This window comes from Cavia porcellus, unplaced genomic scaffold, assembly GCF_034190915.1.
Source record: "Cavia porcellus strain 051 isolate PalLab524CR breed Dunkin Hartley unplaced genomic scaffold, mCavPor4.1 scaffold_28, whole genome shotgun sequence".
NCBI classification, from domain to species: domain Eukaryota; kingdom Metazoa; phylum Chordata; class Mammalia; order Rodentia; family Caviidae; genus Cavia; species Cavia porcellus.
In genome coordinates, this window is record NW_026947511.1 from 45168654 (window position 1) to 45189011 (window position 20358).

The 20358-nt window shown below is 54.5% G+C and overlaps 1 protein-coding gene across 1 annotated transcript in view; it reads right to left on the reverse strand.

Moving 5' to 3' along the window:
- Positions 1-2035: 2035 nt before the first annotated feature.
- Brpf3 (bromodomain and PHD finger containing 3) overlaps positions 2036-20358 on the reverse strand; it is a 31787-nt gene continuing 13464 nt past the window's right edge. The window contains exons 7-13 of the mRNA XM_003473893.5: positions 19514-19813; positions 17614-18120; positions 14834-14927; positions 10907-11004; positions 8133-8230; positions 4451-4605; positions 2036-3632 (exon numbers count right to left, since the gene is read on the reverse strand). Of these exons, the coding sequence (XP_003473941.1) occupies positions 3449-3632; positions 4451-4605; positions 8133-8230; positions 10907-11004; positions 14834-14927; positions 17614-18120; positions 19514-19813 (1436 nt within the window). The 3' untranslated portion in view covers positions 2036-3448. The remainder of the gene's footprint in view (positions 3633-4450; positions 4606-8132; positions 8231-10906; positions 11005-14833; positions 14928-17613; positions 18121-19513; positions 19814-20358) is intronic.

The window sequence follows — 20358 nt, forward strand, 5'->3', positions numbered from 1 at the left end:
GGGATTACAGGTGTGTGCCACCACACCTGGTTTAATAAAGACAGTCTTTAAAAATGAGCCCTAGAACACTGTAAACAAAATGCTACCATTTATATCGAAAAAGGGCTCTCTCTTTTTCTCTCTCTTTATAGGGTCTCTAGAAAGTTCTACATGAGCTGGTGAAACTGGCAGCCTCTGGGGAGCAAACTGGGAGGCTGAGGACCAGAGGGGAAGACTTCCCTGCCAGAGGCACGGGTGGAACCGGACTCCAGTACCCTTGTACTATATGTGCACCCCAGACCCCAGCTCTCAGTCCCTGAGGATGCCCACTGGGCCTTGGGACAGGGCCAGCCTCAGCAGCCTGGCCGACCCGGCTCTGCAATCTTTTGTTCCAGGAGCTGAGTTCCAGGCGAGGCTCCCTCCGGGCTCCTTGCCTGACCCTGCTTTTCATCTGCGACCTTCACTCCCTGCACAAGGTCCTGTGAAGCCTTTGAAGCGGCTTTCGTCTTCCCTGGCCTCTAGCTCCATGACTCTGAAATGCAGGGCCGGCCACCAGCCAGCAGCCTTTCTCCTCTGTCCTTTCAGCCTTCCCTTAAGGACCCAGTGTCCTTGCTGCTCCACCTCATCAAAACCAGCTCCCTCGTCCTCACCCACCCTGGGCCGCCAGCCCTTTAAAGAGCCACAGCCCCTCCCCCACTGCAAACTGATAGGGTCATGGCCTTGAGCCCAGGATCTTGGCCTTGACAGGTAGAAGCAGGAGTGCTAGTGTGGGATTTCAGGCATCACCCTGGGCAAGGATTTGCACCAGACCAGGTGCTTTCCACCTGCCTCCTGCTGGCCACTCTGCAGCCCACTGGGTTTCACTACCCCCATATTCACACCAGCAGCCCCTATCTTTCTCTATAATTTTTTTTGTCTTGAGACAGGATCTTGCTGTGCCGTTCAGGCTGGCCTTGAGCTCACTTTATAGCCTAGGCTGGTCTTGAACTCACAATGATCCTCCTGCCTCAGCCTCCCGAGTGCTGGGATTACAGGTGTGTGCCACCATGCCTGGCTCTCCTTTTTCTTAACCCCAGGCACAGCTTTTTTTTTTTTTTTCTGATTTTATAAGCAACAAAACTTACCCAAAACTAAACTCTGCCTCTCCCCAACACTCCCCCCCAACCCCTCCCTTTTGGTTCTGAGGCAGAATTAGCAGCCGAGCTCCAAGCAAGTCTCTTCCCTGTTCAAATCCTCCAATAGGTGCTGCCATCTGCCTTGAGCCGGTGCCGTGCCCTGCCCTGGCTCCAGGGTCCTTTAAGACATCTGTCCTACCCTGGGTCACACGCCAGTGACAAGGCTTCTAAGCTAGACACACTTCACCAGCTTGCGGTAGCTCCCTGGATCGGCCATCAGGAACAGGGCTCTGGCGCTCACAGGGCTTCAGTCTCTCGGCTGCACCTGTGGAGAGGCTCCCAACCAGGCCAGGGCCTCTTCCCTTTCCCCCAGGACATTTAGAGAGAGCTTGTAACTCCATTCTAAATATTCCGTATTTGGTCACTGCCTTTGAAACTCGAGATATAATTCCTAAGTCAGGCGGCCCTGTATCTTCAAGGACTGTCCTGCTTTCTTTAGAAGTTTCCGAGACCAAACACGCCAGGCTCTCAAACCCTTGTCCACACCTGGGACCCTCACCCGGGCCTTCGTCAGCACTATAGATGGGTCACGGATCAGGGCGAGCGGCAGAGCCCAGGGACGTGGACACACCGACCACTTTCACATTAGTGACCTCAACGTAAAGGACATCACAGGCCCGGCCAAGGTGGCCACACCTGTGTTCACTCAGTCCCAGAGAAGAGCCAGCGGGCAGGGTCCACAGGGGCAGGGTGGATGCTTCGGGCTCCTTTCGCTGCACCCCACACCCCACTGCGCTGGTTTCCCGTTCCCCCCAGGCCTGGAAGGAGGGGGGCTGCTCGGGCAGAAGGATCCTCGGCCCCAGTGACCTGGCACCCAGAACGTTTATTTCTCAGAGAGAAACTAAGTTTCCGACGGTCACATTAGAGCAGGTAAAATTAACTTCTCTATTGTTTACAGGCATAGATCTTTGTTTATTATCTCTCTTATACCATCTGTTATAAACAATTCTAGAAAGCAAATAAAGTCACTTTCTACAATAAATAGAGCATCGTGTGCTTCACAGCAGACGCGACAAGAGACGCGGAGGCCCGGCCCAGCAGGACCGAGGGGACAGGAGAGGACACGTGGACCGAGCAGCAGGCGCAGGGGGAGCGGGGGGTGGCTGGGCGGACACAGGTGCCCGGGGCCGGGGCGGCCTGCGGACAGGCCGGTATCTTACAGTTATGTACACCCGGTGTCCTGCCCAGGACCAGTCTCGTTACTGTTGTACAAAAAGCCCGAAAGCCCGCCCATATGCACGGCGGGTTCCGCTGGTTCCCTTTCAACTCTGGCTCGTGTCCCAAATGTCTAAGAAGTCGGTGTGTGGTTGCTTTTGTTTTTAAAAAGTTGAGTGTGTAAAAATGGCAGTGATCTCCCCGGCAACTTTTGTTTTGTCCAAAACTCCCCTATGAAAAAATTTAAAACAATTAAAAAGAATGTTGAGTTAAAAATCAAGATGGCGATCTGCGGCCTGCAGCCGGCCCTGGCCCTGCAACTTTGGTGCTTAAGAGGTGAGAGGACATCCAAGGGCCAGGCCTCGGAAGGTTGCCGTTTGCCGGTCAGCAATCCTCATTCACAGTTTTGTTTTGCGTTGCTTTTCCCTTCCATGTTTTGAGGTGAAGGGGGCAGGGGCAGGGGCAGGGGCAGGGGAAGGGGACGGGTGTGAAAGCAGAGCTCAGGCCCAGGAGCAGAGGACAGGAGCTGCGGGCAGGCGGCCAGGCCACCCCGACCCCACCTCAGGCTGCGGACGCAGCCTGCCCTCCCGCAGCAAGGTGGGGTCTCTGGAGCTGCGGGTTCTGGGGGTGCTGCCCGCTGCCTGGGTCCTGACACCCACCTAGCAGAGCAGCTGACCCAAGAGGCAAATGAGACATGAAAGAAAAGGTCAGGTTGGGTGCTGTTTGTCAGTTTGGCACAAGAGATGCAGGAAGGGCGGCAGGGGGGAGTGAGAGCCCAGCCCAGGGCCCCGCAGCCGCAGGGCGGGAGACGGCGGGCAGCAGCCACAGCATCTCTGGAGTCAGGCTCAGAGCCTGGGCCGCCAGCCTGCCCGAGGGCATGGGGAGCCAGGCAGGCCGAGGGGGAGCCCAGCTTCTCACCTCTGGGGGCTCCTCAGCTGGGCCGAGCCTGGCCAGTGGTTCTTCAGCAGAGCAGAGGTCTGGGGCAGCCTGGCAGGGTTTGGAACACAGCAGGCCCCTGCCCTCCAGGGAGCCGCTTGAACAGTGACAATGGGGCCTGCCCTTGTTGGGGACACAGTCCAGCCCCCGGTCACACGAGAGGCTTCTCCAAGCCCCAAGGTGGACCAGGCCCAGGCCTGCCCTCACAGGTAGCTGGAGGCGACAAAGGAGTGGGGACCCCGGACCCGGCTGAGGTGGATCATGGCACGGTCATAGGCCACCTGGACCGACTTGCGGATGCTGGTCTTGCGGCCTTCGAGCATCTTGAGCTTGTCTACCGTGTCTTCCACACCCAGGGGCAGCACTTTGTCCCTGGGAAGCCACTGCCTAAAATGCAAGCGAGGTTCAGAGGCTGAGCTCCAGGGGACCCCACATGGGTTCCTCTGGGACTCCGCCCCAGACAAGCAAGGACCAGAGAAGGGGTACAGGGCAGAGTGGATGGGGTGGGATGCCCAGGCAAGGGGCCTCCCCTGGCCCTCTGCGCTCTGAGGGCTGTCGGTCCCTGGAGCCAGGCCAAGCCTCTCCGCCACCCTGAGGAACTCGGTGTGGCAAGCTGTGGCTGGGGGTGGGGGGCTGGTGCCAGGCTCTCTGGGGCCTGTTCACATGCGTGCGTGTGTGTGCTCACACCCCTTGGCTGACTCTTCCATGGCTGGGAACACAGCCGGCAGAGGCAGCTCCTGGTGTGGACCCCAGGTTGGGCCATGGGGGGGCGGTTCTCCCCTCCCCAAGTGATCAAGGGCCTCAGGATTCAAGTAGGCTTAAGCAGTGTGCACGAGGACACCCGGTCACTCCTGTCACCTTCTCATCAGCAGTCCCACCTTCCCGCTGTGGAGCAGTGGTGACAGCACTCTCCTGCCGGTGCCAAGGCACCTCAGGTGCATAAACTGAGGTGCCTGAGTCCCCTGCACAGGGCGCACAGCCGGGCCCCTCTCCAGGCTGCCGCAGGCTTGGTCACAGGTTCCCGGGGAGAGGGTTGCCAACAGCACTCCTGAGCGCACCACCGTGGCTCTTCCTCCTCCGCTCAGCACGGTGACCTCCCCACCGGCCTCAGCTGGCACCCCAAGACCCCCAAGTGCCATTCCCCCAACGACCTCGAACGCCAGTAACCACAGCGCCTGTCCCTGCCCGGGTGGCCCTGCACTCACCAGGTGCGCTTGTTGTCAAAGAAGAGGACAAGGAAGAGCTTCTCTCCAGCCTCTGCCTGCTTCTGTTCTCCCAGCTTCAGCACGTCCAGCGGGGGGACGGGGATGGGGACGCCATTGTGTAGGAGGCCCTCCCGGGGCATCTTGGGGTCGATAATCTGCAGGGAGAAGAGAAGGCAGGTGCTCAGGAGGGGAGCTGGGGGAGCAGGGATCCCCACTACCAGATTCACTACCACTACCAGACTCACCCCTGCAGCACCCCCTCCCCCCAGAGGTTCGGCTCTGTCCAGGAGGAGACCCTGGGCACAGCCGGGGGAATGGTGGCTCTGCCGCCCTGGCCTGGTCCTCCAGCCATGCCCAGCCAGTCCTGATGAGGGAACCACTCCACGGCCCATCAGGCCCCAGAGCTGTGACCGCAGTGGGAAACACAAGGAAGCTGGGGGCCTGAGGGGTCTGTGACATCTGGCCAGGCAGGCAAACCCTTTTCTCTCAAGGTCTTTTGGGGTGAGGTCATTTCCTTGACTCTTCCATTTAGAGCCTACAATTCACCCCAAGTGCTCAGAGGCCTTGCCGGGCACCAGGGCTACAAGGGCTCAGCATCAGCAAGGGGACGTCCCTGCTGCCACCTCAGGACTCCGTCTTCTGGAGCAGCTGCATGCCATCCTCAGGGATGGTTCAGAGGAGGCCCAGTGCACGGCTGGTTGCCTGCGCCCACAGGGCTGGTGGAGGGGGCAATGGCGCGGAGCCACTGACACTGGGCCAGTCCTGTCTTGTTTGGGATTGTTTCCAGCACCCAGCAGCCCCCACCTGGCTCAGAGCAGGTGCTTGGCAAGACGCCTGGCAGCACCAGCAGAGCACTAATTCTCCATGACTCTGGGGCACTTTCCACATTTCCAGAGCTCCTAATAATCCACACCTCATCTCACTTGATTGCCGGCTGATGCCAGGAAGCCTGCTGACAGGTGTTCGCTGACAGGAAAGAGCCAAGCACAGATCGTGGTGGCTGGGACTCAAACCCGACACCTGGGCAAGGTGAGCCTCTGCAGAGCAGCTGTCCGGGTCAGAGACCTCGGCAGCAACAGGGAAGCAGCCTTCCCTAAAGACGGAGCAAGCACAGCTCCTGCGCCCTGTCCCCGTGGACCCTCTCAGAGTGCACTACTCTCCTTATTTGCCATGGCCCTCTCCAGAGGCAGCTAAGGCGGGTGCCCTCGGGAAGAGGCTACTCTGAAAAAGAACGGTGCCGGCCCCACTGCCAGCTGTGTGTTCCGGTCCAAGCTCCCCCAGTCTCAGTCCCATCCGGGGCCGAAGTGAAGGGTCCTCACGAGGACAGCCACATGGCCCTTCTGAGCCTCCTCAATGACAAAGCGACCTATAGAGCAGGGACTCGGGAAACCTTCCTGAGAGCGAAAGCAAGGACAGGCTGCCCCCCAGGAGATATAACAATGGTCCACTCACTCCGTGAAGGCTATGCAGACGTGGAACACAGCCAGCGATAAACGACAGACAATGATGGGTACGCACACACCCCTCCACCTGCAGCATGGGGCCCACCCGTAAAAGGAGGCTGTGAGGTACCGGAGTCCATGTGCTGCAACGGGGGGCTCTGGGTTGCTTTCTTGTCCCTCTGTATTTCCAAACTGTTTATAATATACTATATTTTACTTGTACAAAAAACCAAAAGTATTGTTATTTGTTTAAAAGACATGAACTTCAACCAAACACAGGGCACACACTGAGGGGCCCAACGACTTGGGAGGCTCAGGCAGGAAGGTCGCCTGAGCACAGAAGTCACAGTCCAGCTTGGGCAACACAGTGAGATCTGTCTTAAAAAAGACAGAAACTTAGCCAGGCGTGAGGGCTCACGCGTGTCATCCTGGCACTCAGGAGGCTGAGGCAGGAGAATCGTTGTGAGCTCAAGACCAGCCTGAACTACATAGTGAGACCCTGTCTCAGAAAGACCATAAATAAATATACAAAAGACAAAGATTTAAAATAAGACAGTAAAACGGTATGCAAATACACACTGCGGCATGCACAGGAAAAGGACCGGGCAGCATGCATCAACACCAACACCGCGAGTTCCACGCAGGTGGGGCTGAGTTTCTCTCCCGAGAAGGAAACTGCCTGAGTAAGAAGCCTGATCCGGCGCAGCTCAGGGGCAGTGTTGCCCAGCATGTATGAAGTCCTGGGCAGGAGCTCCACTTCTGATGCCATCCAAAACAAGTAATTTTTAAAAACCACTAGTTTTGAACCAACGTTTGTGCATTGTGGGATTAAAACAGTCACGATAATGAATCTAAAGACGCGTCCTGAAGGACAGGGCACTGAGGGTCTCCAGCCTCGTGAGGCAGGACAGTGAGGCAGGCCAGCCAGACTGGGTATGGCTCCAGGAAGTGTGCAGCCCCTGCGGGACGCTCTCTCTACCTGCTCACCAGGATGGGAGTTCCTGCCCTGCGTATCTGGAGCAGCTGCTCTTAGCTAGGAAAGTGCTGGGAGAGCGGGAGGGCGGTTCCCGCCGGGGCATCACATCACCCAGGAAGCTTTGGGAAAAACAGGCCTCCTCACTCTGGCCTCGGAGAATCCACCTCAGAGGTCCTGGGGTGGAGCTGACTCCCTCTATGTGTTGCCATGATTCTGACAGGCCCCCCAAGCTTTAGAATCAGCACCACCGTCCACAGTGGGGTGGACCCCCTCGCCTACTGCAACAGCAGCTAAGACATAACAGGTTTTAGCTACTGCTACTGGGGAAGACACGGAAATCTCAGCCACTGCCGATGGGACTATAAACCGGAACGTCCAGGCAACCTGGCAACATATATCCAAATTTTGTCCAGACCGAGCCCCTAGAAGGCACCTTTAAGGATTCACTGTGAAGAAATGATCGCGGATATACACAAAGGTAAAGCTACGGTAATGTTTATTGCCAACTGTTTATTATAGTGAAAAATTCAAATGACCTACGTCGCCAGCCAGGGGATGAATAAAGTACAGCACATGAGCACAGCTGACGTGGTCATTAAGTGACGCTGATGGAGTGTGTGATGGCATGAGTCGTGTGTGTGCACCGTGTGCCTTAAATGAAAAGAAGATTAAAAACAGTGCGGCCCAACATGCGTGCACATCTGTGCAGCAAACAAGGCTGGCTGCACACCAGCATACCCCTAGGCGGACTCACTGATTCTGAACTCGGAGGCTCAGAACACAGGCTTTGATACCACACAGCCTGAGCCACGGGCTCAAATCCCACCTGCCGCTTCCTAGGTGAGAGACCAGAGCCAACAGGTTGCTCCTCCCTCCAAAACAGGAACAACTACACTTTCCTCAGGACTTCAAGGACTTAGTGTGACAGATTTAACCAAACATCTAAGCACAGTTAAGAGCGTTTTCCATCCTCTACAATAAGCGCATATTACCTTAATGCATAAGTAAATTTAAAAAGTGGTATTAAAACCCTAAGAGCCCTCATCTCTATCTGGCCACTTCCAGCCTTTCCAAAGTTCTTCCAGCTGGGAGCCTTGCTGGTTTGCCCCACAAAGGCCAGGGTAAGCCCCCCACCCCTCAGCAGCTAAAGGTACCTTGACCCCCACCATACTGCTGGCTAGAACCAATCAGACAAGGCCCCAAGGCACGGCAGGCCAGACCGAGCAGCCCGGGAACAAGGAGCAGGTGTCTGGGGCAGACTCACCAAGGCAGGGTAGGAGGGGTAGCCGCGGCACTTGGCCCACACCAGCTCCAGGGGCTCCAGGTCTCCGCGGTCTTCAAAGGGCATCAGGAGGCTTCTGCCTGGGGGTAGGGGAGGGGAGGAGACAGTGCCCAAAGGGGACTTGGAATGATGCCCCAAAGCCCTGCCTGTGGCCTCCATAAGACTGGGGCAGCCCAGGAATGAGTCAGTGACATCCCCGCCACCCTACCCTTTCCTTAGGAGAAATGCACAGATCGGATCAGAGGTTGGCAAACCAGCTCTGTTGATGGCCAGACAGCAAACGGATGGTTTGCGTTTGACGGGCCACAGGGTCTCTGACCCAACTATCCAGCTCTGCAGCTGCAGCATCAGGGCATCCAGACAACCCGGAAACAGGTGACTGCAGCCGTGCAACCAATAGAACTCTACTCAGGACACTGGAATTTGCATTTCACAGAGTTTTCACATGTTATAAAACTTTCTTCTTTTAATTTTCTTTTTAACCATTTAAAAAAAATTCTAAGCTCACCGAAGAGCAGCAGCACACAGCTTAGCAACCTCTGATCTTGAACCCTAGGATGACTTTCCCTGCGTTCTCTGAGCCAGCCAGAGGGGGCCTACGGCTGCCCGCAGAGCCACATGCCACTCTCAGTCCCCAGGTGGGGAGTTCGCGTGACAGAGGCCTCGTGGAAACAGAGCCCTGGAAAGGGGGCCCCAGGAAAACCACTTGCCAAGTGAGTTCTTTCCGACCACGTGGTCCCGAGCCACCCAGGGCACTGGGCTGCCCCATACCCAGAGGAACCAAGCAGGCACGCAGCTCTACGGGGCCCTGCTGCCATCAGCACCGTGTCCACACTGCTGTGACCCCTGCAGCTGACACCCCATGCCTTGTTCCACAGGCAGCCGGTGCGGCAGCACCAGCACTTCTGGACCCCTAAGGGATGGCTCTTTCCCTCCCCCACATCTACAGACTGAGGATGGGGAGGTGACTGCACTTGGTCAGGGGAAAAACACTCAAATCTCAAGGGAGGCAATTACATTTCCAAGGAAAAATCACCACTCCTTATAATTTTTTTTAAAAAAAACTGAACATATAATAAGGCACTGTTTTGACTCTGTTGAATAAACAGCAACAGCACTAAAACATAAAACCTGATGCCCCAGAGGATGGCTGAGGGGAAGTGTGCTGTCACCCGTGGCTTGTAGAATGTATTCTGGCTGTACGTCTCCCAGCCATTAGGAAAAAAAACATATGAACCATCTGCTCGTCAGTAAATTCCTTCCTTGCTGATTTATTCTAAGAAAAAGAACTTTCACAAACAACAAAAATGTGGATTCACTACACTACATCATGTGTAAATCAGGAGTCCAAGATAACCAAGGGTCTAAAACGACAGACCAGTTAAGCGAATTAGCATCGTTAGATCCAGTGTGCCAATAATGTGAGATGGAAGATTGTGTGTCCGCATGGAAAAAAGTATGAGGTAATAGTGAAAAAAGTAGGATACAAAAGTACATGTGTTTTGGATTAGCACTTTGTTAAAAATGTGCCTAAAATAAACAGAAGGCAACACAGAGAAACAAAGACAATTGTGTTTTAAGATGGTAGCACTATGAGAGCTCAATTCCTTTTTTACATTTCTTTTGGCATCCTTTTAGGGATGGGAATAAGTTGTAGAATAAGAATAAAATGTCACCACCAGAAGCGCTAACTGTGCCAATCGACTCCTGGTTCTGAGCTTAGGTATTACACAAGTTCATCTGGACACAAGTCCCGCCTTCTGGGGGCTGACAGTCATAGAGAGGAATGAAACGCACAAGCACACACTCAGCAACACACGCGTGTGAGACACTGATGCTGCAGGAAGGGAGAGCAGCTGGGGAAAGGGAAGAGAAAGCCTGCAGCCAGCCGGTGTGCTACAGGGAACCTTAAAGACAGCATCTAGACTGCCGGGGCGGCACCAGGGTGTGCTCAGGCCCCGCTGCACCTTCTGTGCAGGGCACTACCCCAGCCCTGTCCTGTCCTTTCATCCTACTGGGCCAAGAAGACAGGATCCATAAAACTCCAGGGTTATAGTGAGCCTCAGGCCACCATGGACCACTGAGAGCAGACGAGCAATACCCATGAAAGTTACACATGCACATTCCTTTACGTCGACAATCCTGCCTCCTCCCCGTGGGAGCAGGGTGACTACCCGCACTTCAGATTGCTCAAGGTAATACTGACTAGGGTAACAAGTAAGTGAAAAGATCCGAAACGTCTGTCTTTATGGGTAGCTGCACAAATGCAGGCGCTCCCGTGTAGCCGGACACGAGGCCGCCACTGCAAAGCACAGAAGGCTCCCTGAGGTATGTTATTAACTGGAGAAAAAGCAATAGTACCACAGAGGCACGAGCCCATTGGACTTCTTTACGGCTTTCTTAAGCACACGCACGAGTCCTGGCTTGCATGTTCAGGGATCGCCTCCGGAAAGGCACAAAGCAAATGCCAACACTGGATGTTCCAAGGAAGGGAGTGTGGGCTTTCCTCATAGGCCGCTGGTTGCCTTTCAGATTTTTGTTACCAAGGGTGAGAATTACACATTCAAGTTTAAGATGATATTCTTTAAAGGAAGCATGAATGGCCTAGGGAGCTCAGGCCATCTCACTGGCCAGTGCCCAAGGGTTCGGGGTGCCCGAGGGTCGCGGACTGGTTCTGAGCTCCAGCAGCACCACAGCCTGCTGCACTGGCTCCCGGGAAGGCCTGGCCCCCAGCTCTGTCTACCACCGCTCCTCACCTGAGCCGCTGTAGTCGGTGTCTCCATTCATGCCTTCCAGAAAGGGCACTCGGGACAGGGCTGGCTTTCCCCGGCTGCGCTTGGGCGGTGTCAGACCGCTGCACATAGAGCAGGGAGAGAGGGTCAAAGGAACAGTTCCAAGGACCAACCTGCCACCTGGAACTTCCCATCTTGGGCAGGTGCAGAGAAGCAACAGCTCTCAGGGGAGATGTTTCTCTGCATTCCCCCCCCCCCCCACTACACTACACTGAGCCTCGACACACTTCCCAGTGGGAAGTTCCCCCTAGGTTTTCAGGAATCATTTCACAGCATGGAAGGAGTGAACCTGGAAGGTCCTCGTCATGGAAAAGGCACCCCCATCACTCATCAATGCTTCCCGAAGCTCAGCAGCCTTGTCATGAGGAGTGGCTATCACGGCTTCTACCGTCCCCGAAAGCCTCAGGTGTTTACAGGTGGGGTTTTGAGGAGTGACTGGGTCACAGGTGTGTCACACTGGATTCACCCACTAATTGGGTATCACAGTTCTGAGTATGACGGAATGGATTTACTAAAGATGGAAGACCCACCCTGGGTATGAGTGGCACCAACCAATAGGCTGGTAGCCCAGATGGCATAAAAAGGGAAAGGAGGGCTAGCTTCTGGTCTGCCACACGTGACCCGTTTCACCCCTGTCATGCTGCCCTGCCTTGGGGTCAGCCAACTATGGACTGACACCTCCACCAACTGAGAGCTGAAATAAACTTTCCCACATTTAACCTGTGGGTACTGGGGTATTTTGTCCCTGCAATGAGAAAGAGACAGTGGCCATATCCCCTTTGCCCAGAATTCCTTAGTCTGTGATCTACATGCTGTTTCTTTAGAAAGCATTTTATTTTTGAGACATAAAAATTTGTCTTTTCCGAATTTCCTATAATGGACATGTCAAACTTACAAAATTAGAAAAGACATTTTTAAATTGAGAAAAAAAGTCTTCTCACTTCCAAATGCTCTATGTGTGAAGCTTTTCTTAGATAGACAGAGATGGCTTTTTTTTTAAACTAAAAAGTACATCCATTTTTTAAAACATGGCTATGACAGAAGTAAAATATATACTAGACAAGGACTAGAAGGCAATAAGCAAATCTGTGCGAAACAATGCTGAGCAGTGAGTGATACAACCCAACCATCAGCGGAGCTCCCTGGGCAAGAAAGATGTGGTTAGGGGTTTTTTCTACCCAAACTTCAAAAAGTATTACTGCTATATAACTTTTCAAATTTAAAAAATGCTTATAAGATAAGTCTACTGCTGCATAAAAGTAGAAAATGCTTAGAAAGTCCTGGGTTGAATAAACAGCAGCCAGGGGAGAATGGCTGGAGAGTGGGATATTGTGTTTCACTGGGTCAGGACTGACTTTATTACTATGCTAAGAGAACTCTGCGGCCAAGCACGGTGGTGCAGCCCGAAGTTTCAACATTCCGGGAGGCTGGGTCAAGAAAGATAGCAAGCTTGAGCCCAGCCTGGGCAATCTGGGGATGTAGTAAGACCCCGTCTCAACAATTAGAAAAGGGCTGGGGATATTCAGCTCAGTGTGAAGAGCCTGGGTACAGAGGAAAGAGGGGAATAAGAAGAAAAAAAAAGGAAAATTTTGCTTAACCAAAATCCATGAATCATAATCCTTCAGCAAATAGCAGTTAGGTCAGAATTTTTTTTCTCATTAGTCAAAGCATGCTTAGAGACTCGGAGGTTATGTATGGAAGTAAGGTGCTGGTAATTTTATTCTGAGAACCTTTCAAAGTTCATCCCAAACCTGGGAAAACATCTCTAAACACAACAGAAAAGAGCACAGCAGAGCAGTAAAGAGATTAAACTCTGGAGCCAGACTACCAAAGTTTAAAGCCCAGCTCTCCTCATGGGCTCTGTGACTGATAGTAATCACTTCACTTCTGGAAGGTCTGTGCTCCCCACAGTGTTGTGGGGAGTCAGTGAGTCAATACTCACAAATATACCCAGCACAGCACACACCGGGTCCTCAGAAAGTGGCAGGTCTGACTATTACGCGAAGGGCAGTCAATTTTCATGTGTTAAATTAGTGTTATCCCACAGAACAATGCGCTCTGAGAACATGAGCTCAATGAAATACAACACCCAAAACGCCTGATTCTAACTGGTAGAAGCACAACTGACTCAATCCTGGCTTGCGTGTCGGCCCCTGTCCCAGTGACTCAGGCCCAAGCAGGCCACCCGATCAGTAAGGATCTTGTTGCTGGTTTAGCTTCTGTCTCCCCTAGAAGAGAAGCTCCATGAGAACCAACACCCTATCAGTGCTTGGAACAGCGCTGGGCACACGGTGTGTGCGCAATCGCCCAGTTACTAGAGTGACCCCTCGGAGAGGGAGAGCAGAGTACTCACCTACTCAAAACCAGCAGAAGAGACCAACCGAGGGGCAGGCTGGGAAGAGGGGGTGGCAATGGGTTTTTCTAATTGTGGAATGATGTGGCTTCAGTCTAATAAACAAGATCTTCCTTTATGTTCTTATTGTGATAGATGCAGGAGATGAAAAACCCTGCCTTTGGGGTCCCTGAACTTCACTCTAAACCCTGAAATTCCACCGAGAGCCACTAAGTTGAAGAAGGAACACCTTCCAGGGCAGTGTCCCAACATCGAGCAGGAGCTCAGTGGGATCAGTGGCACCGAGCTCCGCAGAGGCAAACTCCACCCGAATCAACAGGCTAACCACGGCTGGCCCGGCTTGCTGCTGAGGACACACAGCTGGCCAGCGTCCTTCATGGAGGGGGACTTTTAGCCCAGGCCCAGAAGGGGAGAACAAGCTGGCCTTGCTCCTGCTCCAACCCCAACAATTGAAAGAAGCCTAGAACTCCAACCCAGGAGAGCCTGAAGGCACCTGCCCCCTGTCTGATAAATGATTCTTCTCCATCTACTCCCCACATCTCTCTGAAGTCTTCAATAGGGGGAGAAAGAGAGAGAAGCACAAAGAGAGACAGACAGACTGAGACAGAAAGACAGAGAGAAAGAGAGAATGAGTACACAAGAACACAAGAATGAGTACACAAAATTGCGAGGGCAATTTTGAGACTGGGGAGGAAAATCTCAAAGGCACAGAATGATGGAATCAGTCTAGGCCAAGGAATAGCCGTGGTAGGGGTCCCCATTACCCCAGCTGGAGCCCATCCACCAGGACAGGGCACATCTGAGCCGTGTGGAAGCAGCCAAACAGATAGGGCATCTTTTGGTGCTGCCTGGGAACCTGCCCTCTCCAGCCTTGAACCTAGGCACTGTGGGACCATGACATCAGACTTCAGGAGGTCATTTTCCCTCTACTGTATGAGCTTCTCTGATTTCAGAGAGTCCTGCGCTCCCTGAGATCCTCCCACTACAGACCACAGAATGGGGTTCACTTGGACTTGGAAGAAACTTTAAGGTTTTATTCTCAGAAATCCTCCTTCCAGGTTAAAGAATGACAGAAGAAACCCAGCTCTTTTCAGTTCAAGGATGTAAGAGGCAACTCCAAAGGTCCTCCTCCCTCATTTCTAGGTCACACCCCTCAAGAGGCCAGTGCTTTGAAATCCAGGAGGCCGAAGAGGAAACCTTATCTATAACCTTGGATCACCTAGATACGAGTGGCAGCGGGTGGGTGGGGTGTTTCAAATGTTAGCTCTGCTGCAAAAGGTGACCAGCTGTTCCCCACTGAGGAGCCCACCTTTCGTACACCAGCCAGCCCTGTATCTGTACAGCATCAGCATCATTCCTTTCAGTAGGAGGAGACCTGGGAGACAAGCCCATTTCCTGCTAGATCCGAGAGGCCTCAGGAACAGCAGGGAAAAGAAAAATACAAAAAAAAAAAGAAGACATGCGCCTGTCCCTGCTGAAGGGTCACTAAAGGGAGGGGTGGTAGCTGCTGCCGAAGCTTTGAATACAAGGGTCCTTACCTGCAAGTGTCGAATGCCAGTCCACTGCTGAGACCCAAACTACATTCGGAGTCAGACCCGCTCTCAGTGTGTTTTCCAAAGCCATTGGTCACACCTGCCAAGGACACATGGCGTGAGCGGGTGTGCAGGAGCTCCCCTCCCCCTCCACAGGTGTCAGCACAAGGCAGCTGTCCTGGGGAGAGCAGGGAGGAGCAGGGAGAGGGTGGCTGTTCCTCCCCCGGGAAAAGGGTAACAGAGAGAACAGCAGAAATTAAGGCTGGCGAACACACTGCTGGCTCAGGCAATGAGCAGAACCTCCACCTCCCTCCCCACCCCTTTCCTCCCATCCTTTCACTTTTCAGGAGCACACTGTGCCCAACTGACTCTGGCTGCTGTCGTTTGGCTACAGAGGGAAATACTGAGGCCTCCCCACCTGGGCAGGCTCCTCTGGGCCTGCTTCTAATTTCAAACTTCATTATCAGGGGCCAGGCGAGCCCACGCACCTTGCAGCTCCAGATAAACGCCACATGCCCTGCCCCTGCCCACTGCAAAGCCGGCAACAGCTGACCCTGAGGATGGCTTCAGGAGAGGCTAGGGCACGATAAGGGCTCGGTGCGGACCGCACCCAGGCCACCTGGCAATGCTGAGCAGAGTGGGGAACGGTGTACTTTTCAGGAGAACTAGAGCCACCCAGACATCCCCAGGCCGGGGAGCTGGAATCCATGGTTCCATGCTGGGTCCTGAAATGCTGGCCCCTTCTCTGCACTAAGCTTTGGCTTTTGTAAAGTGGAACTAAGGTCTCCTTCCCTGTGGGGGACACAGTATAGATGAAAGAGCCTCTGTTTACACACGCAAGCCAGCCAACCCAACCCAGTGACCTTGCTATGTAGCCAGCCAGTCTCCTGCGAATCTGATCTCTCACCACACTCCCAAGCCCACTCGGACAGCTGAGCTGAGGGGAGGGAGGGGAGGGTGCCTGGCTGCACAGCGTACGTCACGCTGCCCACAGAACTTCGAGGCAGGTCGCGCCTGAAAGAGCAGATGCTGGTGGCCAGCTGCACACACCCTGACAGCAGATGCCTTCCTCTCACAGGACCTGGCCAGCAAAGGGTCGTCATCTGTGTTTTTTGGTTTGTGTGTCTTTTGGAGACAGGGTCTCACTGTGCAGTTCAGGCTGGCCTTGAGCTCACTTTCAGCCCAGGCTGGTCTCGAATTTGCAATGATCCTCCTGCCTCAGCCTCCTGAGTGCTAGGATGACAGGAGCGCACCATCATGCCCGGCTCAACACCTGTTTTGTGGACATCAACCAGGAAGCATTCCTGGTGCCAGACAGCTGCGACGGTGGCAGAGGGACAGGTTCTCGCAGCACAAAGCAGCAGCCCCCTCAGGCAGGATGGACCTGCTGTCCACTCTGCTCTTGACAGCAGGAGTGTCAGTTTTTAGCTGTCTGGCCCTGCCAGATATAGCGAAGAGAACAGTAACCGCTATAGGCTCAGGGCTTTTATAGACTGTTTCTGACTCCTTGGAGCCCTGCAAGGTAGCTACTGCTATTCTCATATCAGAAATGAAATGCAGGCTCAGGGCTGAATGAATTTTCCCAGGTGACACAGTTGGTAAGAAGCTCGGCTCTGAACTCTGGTACACCCTGCCCCAGGCCTCAAGCTCTCGTGTCTCTCTATCATCAGCCTTCTGCCCTCAGGGAGGACGGGGCCAGATGGGAAAGAAAGATACGCTGCTGAAAACAAAATGGCAGGCACAAAGCGAAAGACGCAAGTGCTGGCCACACAGCTCAAAGCCACCACATGAAAGTACACAACGGCAACACGAGGAGCAACAGCCAGGAGCAGCTCGGCTCGCCAGGACCAACCCCCCTGCCTGGCGCTGCTCCTCGTCCGCAGGCCCGTCCCCACACAGGTCTGGCTCCAGGCTGCCCACACCCTCCTGAGGAAGCCCGCCTAGCTCCAGCAGCCCAGGTGCCCCGAGCAGCTGTGCACTGCTACCTGTCCCCGTCACCTCAGCACACAGTGAGAGACAACTTTGTTCCCGTACTACAGAGACAGTGACACTTCCAGGGGGCCGATCTGACTTGCTTTTGTGGCCCCCGTCCCAGTGACCAGTGTAAGTCCATGTCAGGACCCCAGTGACCAGTGTAAGGTCCCCATGTCCCACTCACCCGGCTCCCCACCGTGCCATGCTCGGTCCCAGGATGTTGTGGCCCTCGCTGCTCTGGGGACAGGCAGGCTCAGTCCCACCCAGGGCTGCACACTTGCTGACCTGTCTTCCCATAGCGTGGGTCCTCAGGCCTCCAGCTCCTTCACATCTCTACTCACATGTCGCCTCCCTGGTGCCCGCTCGAATGCCATCCCAGCCTGCCCTATCCCCGCTTCCTGCTGGGTTGGTTACAAAGCTGCTCATGTAAGATACCTGGCTTGCCTCAGGCCTCTCTCCCCTCTAAAGGAGGAGGCCTCTGCCTGTTCTGTTCACTGAGCTTTCCACCAGCACCTAAGCGCTGGACAAATGACCCACAATGAAGGAGGACCCATTTCATCACCTACACCCTACGTGCCCTCAGAGTGGAAGCCGGCCCGGGGCACAGCCTGGCCCTCTGGAGGCACCGCTATGCCTGCTTCCCCAGGCCATGGCTCACGTGCCAGGCCCAAACACAAGCTACAGACCCCACAGCGCCACCACAGGCGTCCCCAGAGGCCACTGGGGACCTGGCCCACTGGAGAAGGTGCTGGCTGGCAAGGCAAAGTGGAAAAGCAGACGAGAGGTAGCGAGAGAAGCACAGGCAAGGTCACCTGTCTCTTCCTCCTGCTGCAGGGACCTCTCCCCTTCACTCTCACTACCGCTCCTGCTCCTGGGCCGCTTCCGGGAACGGTGCTCCTCCTCGATGCTGGCCGGAGAGGCGGGAGAGCCCGCCACACCAGGGTCCTCGCCATTCTCCAGGGCCCCGTCTGGGCCCCTCTGGAGCTTAACCCCGTTCTTGGCCTTCTTGAAAAGGACTGATGTGCGGCGTCCCACGCCACTGAGTGGGGCATCGGCTGGGCTGTCAGGGGCCATGAGAGACAGTCTGTTGAGGCCGTTGTCACTGAGCAAATGTTGCAGGGGCTCACTCCCTAGCTGCAGAGGTGACTTCTCCAAGAGCTCATCTTCTTCTGCCTTCCTGGGCTTTAGGAATCGACTTGGAGGTTTGCTATCACTGATGGGTTTCAGGGTGGGGGGGTCCGGGGGGGATTCTTGCTCAGACAAGGAAGGTGCAGGCCCAGTGGGCTCCAGGGTTGGTGGGGGAGGCAGTTTGGAGTCATCTGTTAGAGAGAAAGAGAACCTGCTTGAACATTTTAGAAGGCGTCTGCCCCTGCAAGCCACATACCAACACTGAGATCCACAGACTTAAAGCACAGGCTGCTATGAGGCTCGAGACATCCCAGGTCTTAGATGTAAGGCAGAGAGAATAAGACAAAGCTTTCCCGCGCTAAGAAACATTTTTCAAACCTGGGTAAGTATCACAGCCTCCTAGAAAGTTTCTTAAAAATCCTAATGCTCACAGAACACCCCAGACCAGCTGAGGCTAATGAAGCGAGGGTCGCAAACCAGCACTCTGAAATAGTCACCTGCTTCATCAGTAGTGAGGCTGTGTCTCGGCTTGGCAGATTAGAGGTGCACAGTTCCATCTGCCATCGATTTTGTTCACATTATCCAAGTGAGAGTAAGGGCAGAAAAAGTAAATCCACAGAAGAGGAGAACTGAGACCAAGGCAGCTGAAACAGTGGTTATCCACTAGGTCTGCTCACCTAACTACTGGACGCTGTACAGAACTGAGACTTGCAAACCACAGTCCAGTCTCTGCGAAGCAAGGCTGGGAATTTCGTTGTTCTGAATCCCCTGCGGCAGAGGTGGCGAACCTATGGCACATGTGCCACAGCTGGCTGTCTCTATCACTGAGAACCCTGAAAGGTTTGCCATCACCACCCTGGGATGCTACAACAGTTGGTCTACTGGGCATGACTGCCCTGTCAGAGGCTACAAGTAGAACACGTGAACAGCACGCTGACCGCCACATGGTGAGCTGGGAAGAGTCACTCACAGACACAAAGTCCCAGTGCCAAATGTAACCATGTAACCTTTCTGCCATGTCCCCAATTCCCAGCCAACCATAAAAAAAAAAGAAAAGAAAAGAAAAGAAAGAAGACTACTCCCTGCAACTTGGACCCCTACCTACCGGAAATGATTCCCAACCTTTGGGACTGTTTGTCCCTAGGCCCTTCCAAGCCCTAGGCTCTGATCCAAGGGCAGGGACAAGGGTGACAACTCTGTCCCCTGAAGGACGGGAAGAGCTCAGCTTAAAGCTCCTGGGTTTCTGAAGACCACTGCCTCAGCTGCTCTCACAGGCTGGCCTCTCTGCGTGGCATAGGCCTGGAGACTCAGCCAGCTGGGTTCAAAACCACGAGGCGGCTCCGAGCTGGGGTCCCTGCTAAAGCCCTGCACCCCAACCTAACCTGCTCTGTGAGTCTCTCCATGGTGGTAGAAAGCAGGCTGATATTTAACTGCACTGTACAACACGGCCACATCTGCTGCAAAATACTGTCAGACTTTTAAGTGGCTAGTAAACAGCTCCTGAGCTCTGGCACCAGAAACTCCCTGAATTTCCCACAATTCAGCCACCTCCCCGGCATCTTACCACCCATTCCTCTCTCTCACCTCTGTCCCCATCATAATCTGGCTCCTCTTGCAGGACCTGCTCCGGCACAGCTGTGTCCCCCCGGGTCCCCACGGGCAGCTCTCCGTTGGACACTGTCTTATTCAGCAAGGGCAGCTGCGGGGGTGGCTGCGCCAGCTTCTGCCGAAGGGCATTGATCTCCCGGCGCAATAAGCGGACGCGGCGGGTGCGAGCCCCACTGGACCTCATGGCGCTGACCAGATCCAGTTTCTCCAGCAGCTCTTTCAGCTGCACCTCCGGGGACAAATGGGCCCGGTTCTCTGGGATGAGGATGTTGTCCACTGCCAGGGAGAAGGGAGGACAGAAGGGGCTGAAGGACCTGCCCAGTCCAGGGCAAGGGAAAGAAACCAAGTCCTTTGGATGCAAAAGACTCTCTTGGAATGCTCAGGCCCATGGCTGCCAGTGGCGTCACTGTGGGCACTTAGGCTGTGACAGCGCTTTCCGGAAGGCAGCCACGGGAGAACAAAGTCAGAATGCGGGAAATATCTGCAGGAAGCAGTTGACAGTCACGATTAGGGCTCTGTGGAGCAGGCCAGAGGTGGCTTGGCAATCCCCAGCCCCTCTGAGTGACTGTCTGGCTGCTGCGTGGAAAGGCAGAGAGCCTGGAAGGCAGTGCGGGCTCCGAGGCAATTCTGTATTTTTGGTCCTCCGCCTGTGCTCCTCCGAATGGGCCATGCACATGACAGCACTGTACCCCCTGCCCCTGTGCCAGTGCCACCCGGAGGGGATCTGGGAGAGAAGACCTTGGCGGCACCTGACTCCTCCTTCCTATCACTCAGGAAGTGCTCAGCAGCCCAGTTTCATTTTAACCATGGAACTATTCCAG